The sequence below is a fragment of the Berghia stephanieae genome, chromosome 11 (genome assembly GCF_034508935.2).
Source record: "Berghia stephanieae isolate SIO BIC M18660-M18661 chromosome 11, UCSD_Bste_1.3, whole genome shotgun sequence".
NCBI classification, from domain to species: domain Eukaryota; kingdom Metazoa; phylum Mollusca; class Gastropoda; order Nudibranchia; family Aeolidiidae; genus Berghia; species Berghia stephanieae.
In genome coordinates this window covers 10627205-10642204 of record NC_088370.1, presented here as the reverse complement: position 1 = coordinate 10642204, position 15000 = coordinate 10627205, and the positions used below count along the sequence as shown (strand labels likewise).

At 35.3% G+C, this 15000-nt stretch overlaps 2 protein-coding genes and 5 non-coding genes across 9 annotated transcripts in view; 1 reads left to right on the top strand and 6 right to left on the bottom strand.

The window, feature by feature from the left end:
• The window catches only part of LOC144956591 (cadherin EGF LAG seven-pass G-type receptor 2-like), a 92964-nt gene extending 89452 nt beyond the window's left edge, over window positions 1-3512 (top strand). For all 3 annotated transcript variants that reach the window (XM_078887189.1, XM_078887187.1, XM_078887188.1), the window contains exons 17-18: window positions 2170-2216; window positions 3319-3512. In XM_078887189.1, the coding sequence (XP_078743315.1) occupies window positions 2170-2216; window positions 3319-3497 (226 nt within the window). In that variant the 3' untranslated portion in view covers window positions 3498-3512. The remainder of the gene's footprint in view (window positions 1-2169; window positions 2217-3318) is intronic.
• Window positions 3513-11661: 8149 nt separating this feature from the next.
• Window positions 11662-15000, bottom strand: part of LOC144956243 (large ribosomal subunit protein eL30-like) — a gene marked incomplete in the record, with an annotated part of 11233 nt that continues 7894 nt past the window's right edge. Inside the window, 2 exon segments of the mRNA XM_078886668.1 lie at window positions 11662-11752; window positions 12216-12346. Of these exon segments, the coding sequence (XP_078742794.1) occupies window positions 11700-11752; window positions 12216-12346 (184 nt within the window).
• Window positions 12475-12546, bottom strand: LOC144957413 (small nucleolar RNA SNORD31). Its single transcript, XR_013642158.1, has one exon. It is a non-coding gene; the product is annotated as a small nucleolar RNA SNORD31 (small nucleolar RNA).
• Window positions 12676-12747, bottom strand: LOC144957415 (small nucleolar RNA SNORD31). Its single transcript, XR_013642160.1, has one exon. It is a non-coding gene; the product is annotated as a small nucleolar RNA SNORD31 (small nucleolar RNA).
• Window positions 12867-12938, bottom strand: LOC144957414 (small nucleolar RNA SNORD31). Its single transcript, XR_013642159.1, has one exon. It is a non-coding gene; the product is annotated as a small nucleolar RNA SNORD31 (small nucleolar RNA).
• On the bottom strand, window positions 13420-13491 carry LOC144957412 (small nucleolar RNA SNORD31). The gene has a single exon (XR_013642157.1). It is a non-coding gene; the product is annotated as a small nucleolar RNA SNORD31 (small nucleolar RNA).
• Window positions 13616-13686, bottom strand: LOC144957411 (small nucleolar RNA SNORD31). The gene has a single exon (XR_013642156.1). It is a non-coding gene; the product is annotated as a small nucleolar RNA SNORD31 (small nucleolar RNA).

Sequence of the window (15000 nt, the reverse complement as noted above, 5' to 3'; positions counted from 1 at the left end):
ACCATGCAAAAACTAAAAACATTAGCTTAGATACTACGCCTATAATTTGTCTCAGAAAAATGTAATAAATAGGCATGGGGTAAAAGTAACCCGGGTAAACTACGGATATTGTCGGTGTTAGGGTTGGGTGAGTTAAGACCAAAATGTGACCCATCGTCTCAAAACGGTATTATGTCGGAACGCGCCATATGCTTAAAAGCCAAATTTAATGCTTAAATGGTCAAAAATATAAATTGTTGGCATTAGCATCCTAAACTATGGTATCCATTTTCCTCAATAAATAATACAAACTCAACACAAGTCTGATATTTTTGGCTATAAATTCAATTTTAACACCTTAACCAACCCGACTTAATACCGTTTTGAGGCGAAGGGTCACAAATTACCACCAACAAAGATCACACGTGAATTGATATACGGAGATTATGCGGACATAATATTTTGAATGAGAGCATCTGTCGAAAATATACACGCCAGTAATATCAACTATTCTAGAAGCATGGAATCTAAAAGTGAACCAATCCAAATCAGAATATCTATACAAAGATCGGCAGAAATTTAAATGAATGGAAAAGTGTATGTAAATTAGTGCAATTTGATCAATGAAAATGAAGACATCAGAAAACGAAAGCAGCTGGCCACCAATTATGCATTCAACCAACTCCAAAATTTATGGAATAGGGATTGAGATTAGCGGAAGAGTAGTGTCCCTTGATTGGACGTCACCCATAGTCTGTGACGTCACCGGCGGAAAAGTTATTAGAGAGAGAACGTCATGTTGATTGTGCGCTTGCGTCTCTCGTCCTCGATTTATTTTTATTCTTTTTACAACATACATTGAAAGCTCCCATCCCCCCCCCCCCTCCTCCTCCCTTCCTCCTTTCCTTCCATTTCTTCCTCTTCGGTATTAACCGAGCACTTAACATTGCGGTCAGCACCGGCTTAGTACTCATACTACTACTTAATTAATTCTATATTACACTATTCTTATTACCACCTGGGAGATCGGTGAATGACCGATAATTAATGAATGTCCACGTTACTGGCATTTCTGTGGTCAATACGTTTCAATAGTCTGATGTCACGCCGCCCGGCAACGGCGGGCATCTTGGTTCTAAACAAAGAAAATCATTACTTTTTATTTCTCCTGCTGGCTAGAACTTTTCATATGCCTTGTGATCAGAATGTGTAAAATTCAAAACATGATCAAATTTATGGGGTTTTTTTTCCTCTGGATACCCTTTATGCTCGCCGGAGAAATAGTTCATACGGGCGTCCTTCATTGTTCCGATAGTTTAGAGTCAGTGTTACTAAGTTACCATGCGTCATTAGGAAGGAAGCGACGTTACGACTGTTGAAGAGTATTGGCCTTTCCGTGCTGATGTCCCTCTGATGTCGACCAGTCATCAAGTCTCTGTCGTGTCTCAACTAATGTCAAAGTTATTTTTAGGGGTTGTTTTTCTTTTCTTCTTTTTTTTTTTTTTGGTCTTATTTTTTAGCGTTGTCACTGATTAAAAATACAAGAGCATTTATATAGAACAATATGCATTAAACGTGCTCATAGCGCTTTACAAGGGGTCTCTTTCTAGCCAACAGCAACACTAAATATGCAGGATGAGACATGACACCTGTTAGGCGATATTACATTTTTCCCCCGACAGAGATAATACCCGGGTACCTACTCATAATTTTACAACTAATTATGGTGAGAGAATGCGAGTAAAGAGCCTTTTCCAAGGACTCAACTATACGCCGCTAAGATCGGGACTTTCAGATCCAAAGGCGAGTGTTAAACCACTAGACTACATAGCGCAAAAGATGAAAGACTAGATGAAACCTCCACATAGCCGCAAAAGATGAAGGACTAGATGAAACCTCCACATAGCCGCAAAAGATGAAAGACGATGAAAGCTATACGTTTCCGACATGAGTTGTTTCCTTGGTGAAAAGGCCCTGGCACAAATAATTTACCCAACCTGACTCAGATGTGAAGGAGCAACGAAACAAAAACCCAAGAAACAAAACAAAACAAAAAAAAAAAAAACAAAAAAAAAAAAAAACAACAAAACAAAACAAAAAAATAGAATTAATACAAAAGCGTTCTGAATTCTTTACATGCCAATGCTCCAATTTTTAAATAATATTTTAAAAATTCTTTTTCCTCAACAGAGTTGAAGACCCCAACCCGGGATTTATTTTCGGATTCTGGAAAGAACGTAAGTATTGAGATTTGGGTTCTTTAAGTAATCTCTTTGCCATCATCATTCTTTCGACAGTTTTCATTTTAATAACCCATCAACGGCAAGCCTATAGATAGTTCGAAGATGACGTCACTCAGGCCTTTGTTATGGTTTTTGCCATCCGCGTTTGTGAGTTGTTCTCACTAAACTGTATTAACCAGACTATAAAAGTTCATGGTTACACAGAGTTTGTGTGTTGGTCCGTTATACTTCCGGATGGCAATGTTATGAGCTTCTTAGCCAAGCGCATACTATCTATAATTTTTCAGTGTGATCATCATTTTTCCCGCCATATAGACGTCTATTTAGTAATATTAATGTTATACTAGAGTAATCGTACAAAGTTCGCACAGCTGATCGTGATTTTCTATTCGCACACTTTTTGATGATCTAAATTTTCGAAAAAAAAATTTCAATGCGTGAAATACGTGAATTACGCAATTACAGGTTTTAATTGCCTCAACCGATATTCCTTCTTGCTTCTTGAGACGGTAAGACAAAGTGGCAGCTTATATTCTATAGTCCGTTTCAAAATTCGTGATCACATTGGTCAGAAAGAATTTAATGCCTTGTGTTTGAATGAAAATATGATAAAGATTTGAACAAGTGTACATGAAAGAAAAATACAAGTAAAAATCCAACTCCAGTCTACTTCGACTGATTTTGGGGATGGTTTTTACTTGTATTTTTCTTTCTTACTTTAGTCTGGCACCTTTCATGTACACTTGTTCAGATCTTTATCTTACACTGGTGCTTGCTTTTTGTTAATGAAAATATTATGTAAATCTATTTTTCTGTTACTTTGGGTGTGAAATTATGTTAAAGAAAATCATGAGAATGGCCGTTGAGCAGGGGGTTTTAAAACAATAGGAAATGATATAAGTGGAAGAGGACGAGAGACGCATGCGCACAACCAACATGACGTTCTCTCTCTAATAACTTTTCCGCCGGTGACGTCACAGCCTATGGGTGACGTCCAATCAAGGGACGCTACTCTTCCGCTAATCTCATTCCCTATACACAATAATTGTTTTCTTTGCATATTTCTATCCCCCCCCCCCCCCCCCCCCCCCATCAGGCTACAAAAACGACGACCACCAACGACAGCCAAACCGAAAAGCCCTCCCAGAACCAGGGGACATGAACAATGTCAACACAAACACAGTGGACGATCTAGAATATGGAGCGGCGCAAGATGGGCCAGGGACCACTAAACCCCCAGGAAAAGGATGCTGTAGTAGATGCAACATATTATAACCAAATTGGAGTGTTTTTTGGGGGGGGGGGTGGGGGGTTTGTTGTTTTTTTTATTTTTTTTATTGATGGGCAACATAATATACGGTAGCCTGAATATTACAGAGTTGACCATATTTTGGATATGTGTACATTTATTAGTCCCAAACTACCGTAAAAAATCGAATCTACCCAACTGGTATCATTAACGGAAGAGTGAAAACGGAAAGGCTTCGAATTAGAGCAATACAGACAATGGACGTTTCGGGCACAAACCCTTCGTCAGCAGATCAATACACAAATTAACGTGGATAGCAAATAAAATAAAACTGCAAAATAACTTGTATCGTATGCAGACGGTACACGTTATTTTGCATTTTATTTTATTTATTTTCCACGTTAATTTGTGTATTATTGTGCAAGCGAAGGGTTTGTACCCGAAACGTCCATTGTCTGTATTGTTCCTATACGAAGCCTCTCTATTTTCACTCTTTCGTTAGTATTTACCACGATCACAGGCTTCAGACAGCCCGACCGTTTTATACTTAACCGGTAACATTATACAAACTTGCTCACTCGAAAACCGAAAAATTAATTTTTAGTTTTTAGGCCGATGTGAAAATAATGTAATCGCTCTATGTAATTACTTTAAAAATCAACAATGTTGATGTCACAAGGATTAAATAACACTTTCAAAATCCTTAAAATTATGAAGCAGTGATGATGATGGCACTTTGTCAAAAAAGAGGAAAACGTTTCGGTCCATCAGGCAAATTCAGGCCGAAATGCAAAAATTATTTTAAAAAATATATATGATAGTTATGTAACATGATATAATATACTTATTTTGAAAATATTTAATGTATTATCCTTTCCCGAAAATAATTTTAAAGTCTCACAATATGAATCATACCACTATCTACATCAAGAGATGATAAATTTTTGGGCCAAAGGCTAAAGGCTAGAAAGTATTTGGTTTTACTTTACAAAACACACACTACACTACCTTTGGGAACCTTGTGGTTATGCACTTTATAAATTAGACTCATCGGGTGGTTGGATGGGAGCATCACCCTTGAATCATATACCTATGATGTTCGCATGGGTGTACGATCCGATAGTGATGTCGTTTCTTCTTCTCTTTACTAGCCTATCCTGCTTCTTTGGTTTGTGATTGTATTTTTGACAGGGGATATTTTTTTTTTCTGTAAATCTTCTGCCTGTTTGTTCTTGGTTATTTATAATTTAGCTTATGATATCTTTAGGTTAGGATTTTGATTTACATTTGTACTATTTTTGTTAGATTGCTTGTTTTTTTTTTGTTTCAGCGGTCTCTCATATAACCTCAATTGTGTTGGAAGAGACCTAAAGCAACAAACAAACAAACAAACAAACAAAATTAGGCTCATGAATATCTAACAACTTGCAAAACATGGTCTATCTTTACAATGGAAAAAGAGTAAATTAAAAATAATTTGAACAATTGCCTTCCGAGTCCATCATCACCCTTGCTCATTGTAATATTTTATCTTTCTATGACAAGATGAGTTCTAAAATCATAACATGAAGATAGAAGAGTGGTAGAGAGAGAAATGTGGGGAAGGGAGAGAGAGAGAGAGACGGAGAAAAAAATGAGTGTGGGGAGAGAGAGAGAGAGAGAGAGAGAGAGAGAGAGAGAGAGAGAGCTATGTATTGAATTTCTATTTCTTTTCCAATCGCTACCCACCAACATCTGGACACCATTGGCCTTGTGTCAATAATAATAATAATAATAATATAATAATAATAATAATAATAATAATAATAATAATAAATAATAATAATAATATAATATATAACTAATAATAAAATAATAATAATAATAATATAATAATAATAATAATAATATATATAATAATATAATAATAATAATATATATAATAATATAATAATAAATAATATAAAATATAAAATAATAATAACAAAACAACAAAATAATAATAATAATAATAATAATAATAATAAATAATAATAATAATAATAATAATAATATAATAATAACAATAACAATTAATAATATAATAATAATATAATAATAATAATAATAATTAATATAATAATAATAATATAATAATGATAATAATAATAATGATAATAATAATAATAAATAATAATAATATAATAATAATAAAATAAATAATAATAATATAATAATAATAATAATAATAATAAATAATAATAATAATAATAATAATAATAATAATAATGATAATAATAATAATAATAATAATAATATTAATAATAATAATAATAATAATAATAATAATATAATGATAATGATAATGATAATGATAATGATATGTAATAATAATATATAATTAATAATAATATAATAAATAATAATAATAATAATAATAATAATAATAATAATAATAATAATAATAATAATAATAATAATAATAATGAATGGCCAATCCCCACGGACAGCAGGCACTCGGCGCTAAATAAATAAATAGATACATGTAAACAAATAATCTTCAACAAGACGCCCTCCCAACTCTCAATCTACAATCATAAAAAGTATATATAATATATAAAAAACCCTCTCTAGATTTGCAGAAACGATAAACTTTTTATATTATGTTTGTTTGTTGATTTTTTTTTTTTAACTTTAGGCCCTCGCACACCAAACTATTGTCCAAATGACTGCACTCGACGGTACCTCGCCTGTAGTTCATCACAAATATCTAGGGGAAGTAACCACTGATATACCAAACGTACCAAAATAATTTTATTGTTACCTCCCTTTGACCAGAATCTACCTTTTATCGTCGCATGATTCTACCATCAGCGGGATTTTTTTTTTCTTACTCTCTCCAAATATCGGTCTTTTAAAACTGCCGGCAACTGCTTCAAAATAATAAATTAGTGACCTATCAGTGATAGATACAGAACTACTTATTGAATGAAGATTTAATTGTCAGACGCTGGGTGAGGTTTCCGACCTCCCAAAGAGGCAGTGGGCAGGGAGGCACGTACTGTCTTCTATCTCCCTACACTATAATATATATTATGTTCCAACATGCTTCCTGGCTGAGACTGAGAGGGAAACAGTCAAATGGGAGATGATACCTTTTTCTTTGTAAATCATCTCTCTGTTATGCTCTGTATTGTTCACGTTATTTATGATTTGTAAACATTCGAGTGTGTTCCTCTCGACTCTTAGTGGGGACCTGAGCTTAAAGTTAGGATGAGACATTTAGGTGACCTCAAACTAAGTACTTTGATAGTGCGCTTTTGGAATCTACATCTGTTCCCTATTTGAACCAATTCCCCTGTCTTACCTTTCCTTGGTAATTGTAATATGTACTTTTTAGTATCCCATATTCTTCCTTTTTAACGGCGCTGATATGACCTTAATGTGTCGCAAGCGCCATAAAACCTTTAAAACTTTAAAACAAGCAATTGTCAGACGAAACTTTAATTAAGAGTGGATGTTATTTTGAATAAATATTATACTTATATACAGTAGTTGTATGCATACACCGTTCATTATATCTTGTACTTGAAGCCTTATTTTCCTTTCTAATATTCTACAACTTATTTAATACTACTAAACCATAATGAATGGAAGTTCATTCAATATGAATTTGTTTATTTTGAGGGATTTCGACAATTTTCGGTAATCTGGACTATCGTCATTACTGTAAAAGTGCCATACAAAAAACAAAAGGAATGAAATTGACGTCACTCAGTTCTTTATATTATTTTGAGCCAGCCATTTTTATGAGTAATTCTCACCAAATTGTATTTGTATCAATCAGTCAATCAGACTACAGTATTCAGTCTGGATGGGGATCCTGACCTCCCATAGCGGGCAGGGAGGTACATACTGTGTCCTCTATCCCCTTATATCTGTTTTCCAACATGCTTTCTGTCTTTGTCTCGGAATGAGATTACTTGGTTTTGTCCTGGCACTGGCCGGAATCCTAGCTGGGAGGGAAACAGTCAAATGCAGTTATTGTTTTGGGAGATGATATTTTTTTCCTTGTAAATCATCTCTCTGTTATGTATTATTATTTTTATTTTGAATGTATAATGTAAGCATTTGAGTGTGTTCCTCTTTGTTGGATTTTGTGCTTGTGTCTGGATGAGACTTGTAGGTGATTTCAAACTAAGTACAACGGTGGTGTGCTCTTGGAATCTACATCTGGTCCCTATTTGTTCTCATTTCCCCTTTGTCTTACTTTTTCTTGGGAGCTTTAATTGTAATTCTAGAACTTTTTACTATCCCATTTTCTTCCTTTTTACTGGCGCTGATATAACCTAAATGTGTTGCAAGTGCCGTAAAACCCTTAAAAACAAAAACAAACAGTATTCAGTATAAACGTTCATGATTACAAATTGTCCTGTGTGTTATTATCCGGCTAGCTTTTTGGCCAAACGCACAGCATCAATTCAATACATGCAGGGCAAGTAAAAAGAAACAAAAACCTTTTTCAAAATGGGTCTTTATTCTAGGCGAAATAGGGAGGAAAATGGGCGCATGGACGCGTTAATTATTAAACACACTTTATATTCACATGGGTGCAAGCAACTGGACCTCAAAAGCCTGCAAGTCTACTTTGACAGTCATATAATCTGAAAAAGTCTGCAAGATTCACGGACTTACCTCGCCATTTGAAGCATCTAGTCTTCATAATTAGTCCACAATGTATGTTTAATCCAAAGGTTGTAATGCAGTAATTGTTAGTTTGTCACAGTTGTACAAAAAAAAAACCATCAATCAAATCGCAAAAGCGGTGACGTTTTTTTTTCGGTAATCCAATCGGCCGGCACTCTTGCACCCATGTATTCAACAGCGCGCACAACTGCACAACCCGTGTGAGGTTAAATTATGGTCTCATTCCAGATCAAGGCCACAAAACATACAGTACTCGCCGGATTCTAGCACGCTGGAGCCGGTGTAGCACGCCAGAATGACTCTATCGCCAATTTAACTCGTCTTTTTTTGGTAGACTCATTCTCGTTTGGTACACCGGGTGACAATGATCTCTACTCTCATACTAATACTAATAAGTCACGCTAGTTACCAACTTACATTTGCAGGTCTGATAAACCAAATTGTTATGGGCTCAATATTTTGGTTTTGTTTTGTCGTAATAGAAATACATACTCTCAGCGGGTGGTTGGATGGGAGCATCACCCTTGAATCATATACCTATGATGTTCGCATGGGTGTACGATCCGATAGTGATGTCGTTTCTTCTTCTCTTTACTAGCCTATCCTGCTTCTTTGTTTTGTGATTGTATTTTGACAGGGGATATATTTTTTTTCTGTAAATCTTCTGCCTGTTTGTTCTTGGTTATTTATAATTTAGCTTATGATATCTTTAGGTTCGTAATGATTTTGATTTACATTTGTACTATTTTTGTTAGATTGCTTGTTTTGTTTCAGCGGTCTCTCATATAACCTCAATTGTGTTGGAAGAGACCTAAAGCAACAAACAAACAAAAAAACATACTCTCAAATCAGCACCAAATAGGTGTTGTTCCATTATAACAATGTTAAATCAAGCCCATAACTGAGTTTGATTATCATTATCATACCTACAAATGTCTGCACATAAATTACAGTACGCATTGTTATGAAAATCCCAACTGGTCCTATTGAACACGGGGATTTTTTTAACAGACCGTCAACGCATTAAAAAAAAAGTAATATGTAGTAATAGTCAGTTGGTTGGGATGGAGGCCAGGATTTCATATACACCCTATAGATGTCGCTGGATGGAGTAGATACGCTACAGCAGTTTGTGGTCGCATGTCATCGGAAAAGAAGAGGTCTCTGGCTTGTTTTGGGGTAATGCGAGGCATGGTTTTCAATGAAGCCTTTGATTGTGTGTGTGTGTGAGAGGTCATCAGTAACTAACGATGGACACGGTGTGGCAGGAGTTGAGTAAAGAGGGATTGCATTTTTTTAAAAAAGGGGATATGCGGGCCTAAACGTACGCTGATTGCCTATGTATTATAGAAAAAAAAAAAAACCCCAAAAAATCGGAGCCCATCGTGGATGAAAAAGAAAACCAGTCCATTCTCCCCAACAAGCGGCTTAGAAGGGAAGTTAGGCAAGAAATTGTTCTCGAATAATAGGGCTAGTATTGGTTACCTCCCATAATCATCGGCATTCCACATGCTTGACTCCCGTCGTCTGAGAAAGTTTAGTTTAGTGAGAACCACTACTAAAGAAGGCTGGCTAAAAGCCATACTACCATAGAACACTTTCCTTCACAACCAAATTGACAGGAGTCAGAAAATGAAAAGGGAACAAGGACATGACTTTAAGGATTTTATGGCGCTTGCGGACACATTTAGATCGTAACAGCACCGGTAAAAAGGAAGAAAATCAGTGAGATACAGTGCAACCCCGATGTAACGACATCCGTTATAGCGACATTCCCTGTATAACGACATGGTACTCGGGTCCCATTTTATTTTACTATATATCATTAGTAATAAAAACCCCTCTATAGCGACGTACATTTCAGCAAACCCCCTGTATAACGACATTTCTGGTCCGACAAACCTTGAAGGTGTTTGTCTACCATGAAATTGTTCGTAACTATTACAAGTGGTATCTTCCATTCTATGTATGTTGTCTACTCGTAATAAGCCCAGAGCTAGTTCTTATTGTAGCCAATGAAAACGCTTCTTTTTCAGCCAATCAATAGTCACATTTGTACAACACCGCAGCCAATCAGAAGGCTCGCCTTTCACCCAATGAATGCCTGTGACAGGTCAACACTGGACTGTTTATAAATCCTTTGTCCACTCTCCATTCATTGCCGGCCCCAAGCCCGGATAAACTACAGAGGGAAAATGAAAAAGTATACATTCACTACACAAGACCCAAAACACCTCCTGATACTGATATACACACAGAGGAAACCTCTCTGTAACGACATCCCTCTATAACGACACGTTTTCCCGGTCCCGACGATGTCGTTATATCGAGGTTGCACTGTAGTGTAAAGGGACTCTGGCCAGGATTAAGAAAGCAATCCCATTCCAAGACAAAAACAGAAAGCAACTCAGAAAAGATATAAAAAATAAGAAAACACAGCAAGTGACCTCTATGTCCACCATGGGAGGTCAAAGGCCCCACCCAGGCAACAAGGATTCAAACCCTGTTCAATTGCACGTGGTACTGAAAATTATCCACACCAGGAGAGATAAAATCACACCATTGGAAGTAATAATTCACTATCGCCAACACCACCACCAGATGTGCCGAAAGTTTCCCCAGTTCGAATGTCTCAGAAATGTTAACTACCCGATATCAAATTTAAGGTCACCTAAAGATTTTACTACTGGAAGTGTTAATGCAGCTTTTGATGCGTTTCTCCTTTAGACATGCAGATCCTGGTTTCCAGCGCTGCAAAGTTGAGTACATATTTGGAAAAGGCTTTTACTCATTCTCCACCATACCCAGATGAAAAATGACTACCCGGCCATTTATTGCCTTATCTTCGTCTCTCGTCCTATATGTGAAGTGTTGCTACTGACCTACAAAGCACTTTTTGCATCTAGTAGATAACCTGGTTTATTATTAAAACACAGTGTTTAGAGGAACGAAAAAGATCACAAGACCAAGGAGCAACACCTGAAAAGACAAAAGGACTAGTTAACAGTGCTTAACCCTGGGGGTCATCTCAGCACCAAGCAAGAAAAAAAACTGCCCAATCCAGACGCAATTACAAAAATACAAGGAAACTGCTCAAACAGGCAATAAAATAAATCCACCCAAGCTATCAATGTCTGATGAAATTATCAAACGCTTAACCCCTCCCCTTGTCACCAACATACACTATCCCCTTATTTGGCATGAATGTGGTACAACACTCATGTTAAGTGTTATTGCTGAATAGGCAATGCTTTTTACTTTTCTCAAAATCTCTAGCACTAACGCCCTCAATGTTAAAAGACCACCTCTCTCACAAAGCGGATACCCGTGTCAGAGGCACGTCTGAAGAAACAAATTTTAAAATAAGACCATCATGGACCCACAATACATCTGGCAGGGGAAAAAAAATGCAACTATTTCTCCATTTGATGATGTATCCCAGAACAGACAGGGAGGTAAAGAGGTCCCATCCTCTGAATACAACAAACCACACATAACATAAGAAATAAAAAGAAAAAAAATCTGTTCCTTTAATTAACAACTTTTATTTTCATAAATTGCATTTAACTGGCAGCTTCTCCCTCTGAGGGAATAGTGCGGATAATGTCAGAATCACCTGTGAAGAAAGACAAAATACAGCATTATCAAAATATGCTAGATATAATAAATATACACAGTATATACATAAAAAAATTATTCCTGCAAATAATAAGATCCAATAAATGATGGAAAACGCTCACACTGAAAAAAACCCCCCCAAAAAACAAACAAAACAACCTTGATTGAAGAGGGAATTTATGACCATCATACTGAGTTAAGATTTAAGTCACTTACATAAAAATGACTGCTTGCTACTAGGAATAGAATGCAAGCCTAATGCTAAACATATTCTGCTTCAATTCAGTTACTATAGAAAATGATAAAACCACCCCAGATCACAGAACATGCATAAGTCTTCATCTATTAAAACAGGCAATACCAACAACCCCCAGTTGCATTGCAACAATGCAGAATAACATTATCAAAAACACTGAACTCTCCCCCCCCCCTCTCAAGCCCAAGTACGATCCTTAACTTACCAGGATCTGTGATAGAGAGGGTGCATACCCTGAAGTATCTACCACAGGCAGTTCCCAGTTCAATGTTGTTGCCAGCATAGTGGTGAACGCCAGTTTTGGCCAACATAGCATAGTACTCAATCTCAGATTTGCTGTAGAGGTAAAAAAATTATAAAACCGACATTAGCTTACAGACCATTAGAAATGCAATATGAATTTCAAAAAAAAAAAGCATGAAACATCTATCAAATCAACCATTCAAATCAATCATTTGCATCCATACAACTCAGAAAGACCGTATCAGTCATTAGTATATTCAGACTGGGGCGGTATATATATCATCATTGTCACACTTCAATATATTGTTAAAAACAAGATAAATAACTGCTGTGATACATCAGAAACATGAGGGGAAGAAAAAAACCACTGAAAAAACCTAGAATGTATCAAATCAACCATTCAAATCAATCATTTGCATCGATACCACTCAGAAAGACCGTATCAGTCATTAGTATATTCAGACTGGGGCGGTATATATATCATCATTGTCACACTTCAATATATTGTTAAAAACAAGATAAATAACTGCTGTGATACTTTCAGAAACATGAGGGGAAGAAAAAAAACCTAGAATGTATCAAAACAACCATTCAAATCAATCATTTGCATCGATACCACTCAGAAAGACCGTATCAGTCATTAGTATTTTCAGACTGGGGCGGTATATATATCATCAGTGACAATATAATATATTCTGTTAAAAACAAGATAAACACCTGCTGTTTTGTTTGTTTGTTTGTTTGTTGCTTTAGGTCTCTTCCAACACAATTGAGGTTATATGAGAGACCGCTGAAACAAAAAAACAAGCAATCTAACAAAAATAGTACAAATGTAAATCAAAGTCATAACCTAAAGATATCATAAGCTAAATTAAATAACCAAGAACAAACAGGCAGAAGATTTAGAGAAAAAAAAAATATCCCCTGTCAAAAATACAATCACAAACCACAGAAGCAGGATAGGCTAGTAAAGAGAAGAAGAAACGACATCACTATCGGATCGTACACCCATGCGAACATCATAGGTATATGATTCAAGGGTGATGCTCCCATCCAACCACCCGCAAACACCTGCTGTGATACATCAGAAACAACATGATGGGAAGAATAAGTCACTGAAAAACCCTAGAATGTATCAAAACATTCAAATCAATCATTTGCATCCATACAACTCAGAAAGACCGTATCAGTCATTAGTATATTCAGACTGGGGCGGTATATATCTCATCATTGTCACACTTCAATATATTTTTAAAAACCAGATAAATAACTGCAGGGATACATCAGAAACATGAGGGGAAGAATGAACCACTGAAAAACCCTAGAATGTATCAAAACATTCAAATCAATCATTTGCATCCATACAACTCAGAAGGACCGTATCAGTCATTAGTATTTTCAGACTGGGGCGGTATATATATCATCATTGTGACAATACAATATATTGTTAAAAACAAGATAACTGCAGTGGTACTGAAAATTATCCACACCAAGAGAGATAAAATCACACCATTGGAAGTAATAAAAATACCAACACATAAGTCTATCATAAAAAAAAAAAAAAAATGAAAATTCAGTTAGGAAATGTGGTTGCTTCATCTTTTATAAAATTCACGAGGACACCTTATCGATATCAATAATTGTCTTTGCACATTCTGAGCTATTTTACAGCTGAATTGAAATGTTTAAACGGTGCTTTATATATTCAATATTTATTATCATTTCATACATTCAAAGGCCAAGTTTTATTTTTTATCACCCTGTGTTGACATGTGCAATCCAATCCAATCCAATTTCAAAATGTTTACTCCCGTGACAAGTCCATCTTTTTGTCTTACAAATTCTATTAGAATATCATATAACATCTCCAGTTTTGTCTGTACCTGCTGTATGTTTTATATCATCTTATACTAGCTTCATATTTTTGACAATTATCAGAAATTAGTATAAATTTTTTTTAATCAAATGACTGGTGAAAACATAAATAATTTCCCCAATCAGATCAATAAAGTATATATTATCTTCAATTTCTTCAATGAAAAATTTTCTGCCATACCAGGACCATTTTACTCCCGGGTATGGAGAGAAAATGAGACCAGAGCCTTTCTAAAATACAATAAAAATACAAAACTTTGCGAAAAAGGAACCTAAAAATATAGAAGAGAGAAAACCAATCACTGGTCCCTAGAAACTCAGATAAACCGTATCATCAATTAAAAATTTTTTTCAGACTGGGGCGGTAAAGTAAATCTCACGTCAACACACCCGCATTACTTGTCAGTGAAAAGCAATTTTTTTTTTAATTCCAAAAGCATGGCATGCACTAACAGTAATATCTGAAATTTGCAACTAATTCTTAATTAGAAAATATGATCAGGCTTTTATTTTCAGCATTATCAAGTATACTTAAAATCAATGTTAACACTTTTTTCAATATTTATCTTCTATGGTCATACGCAATCGTGATTCAGCTTAAATAACTGAAACAAATTTCTTTAAATCTTTGGGAAGGGATAAAAATTCCAAAAAAATGTAACTGGTAAGGTGTTAAAATGAATTGAGTATATATACATATATTAATGTAAGACAAACGTGATCTGTGATCAATGATGCTGGCATGAAACATAGGACCTACAATTCCAAACTCAACTGAATGGACAAGGATTCAAAAATGCCATTAGTGATCTGCTTTAGCTTTAAAAACAAAAAACAAAAACAAACCCTATTCATAAATTTCAAATGAAAAA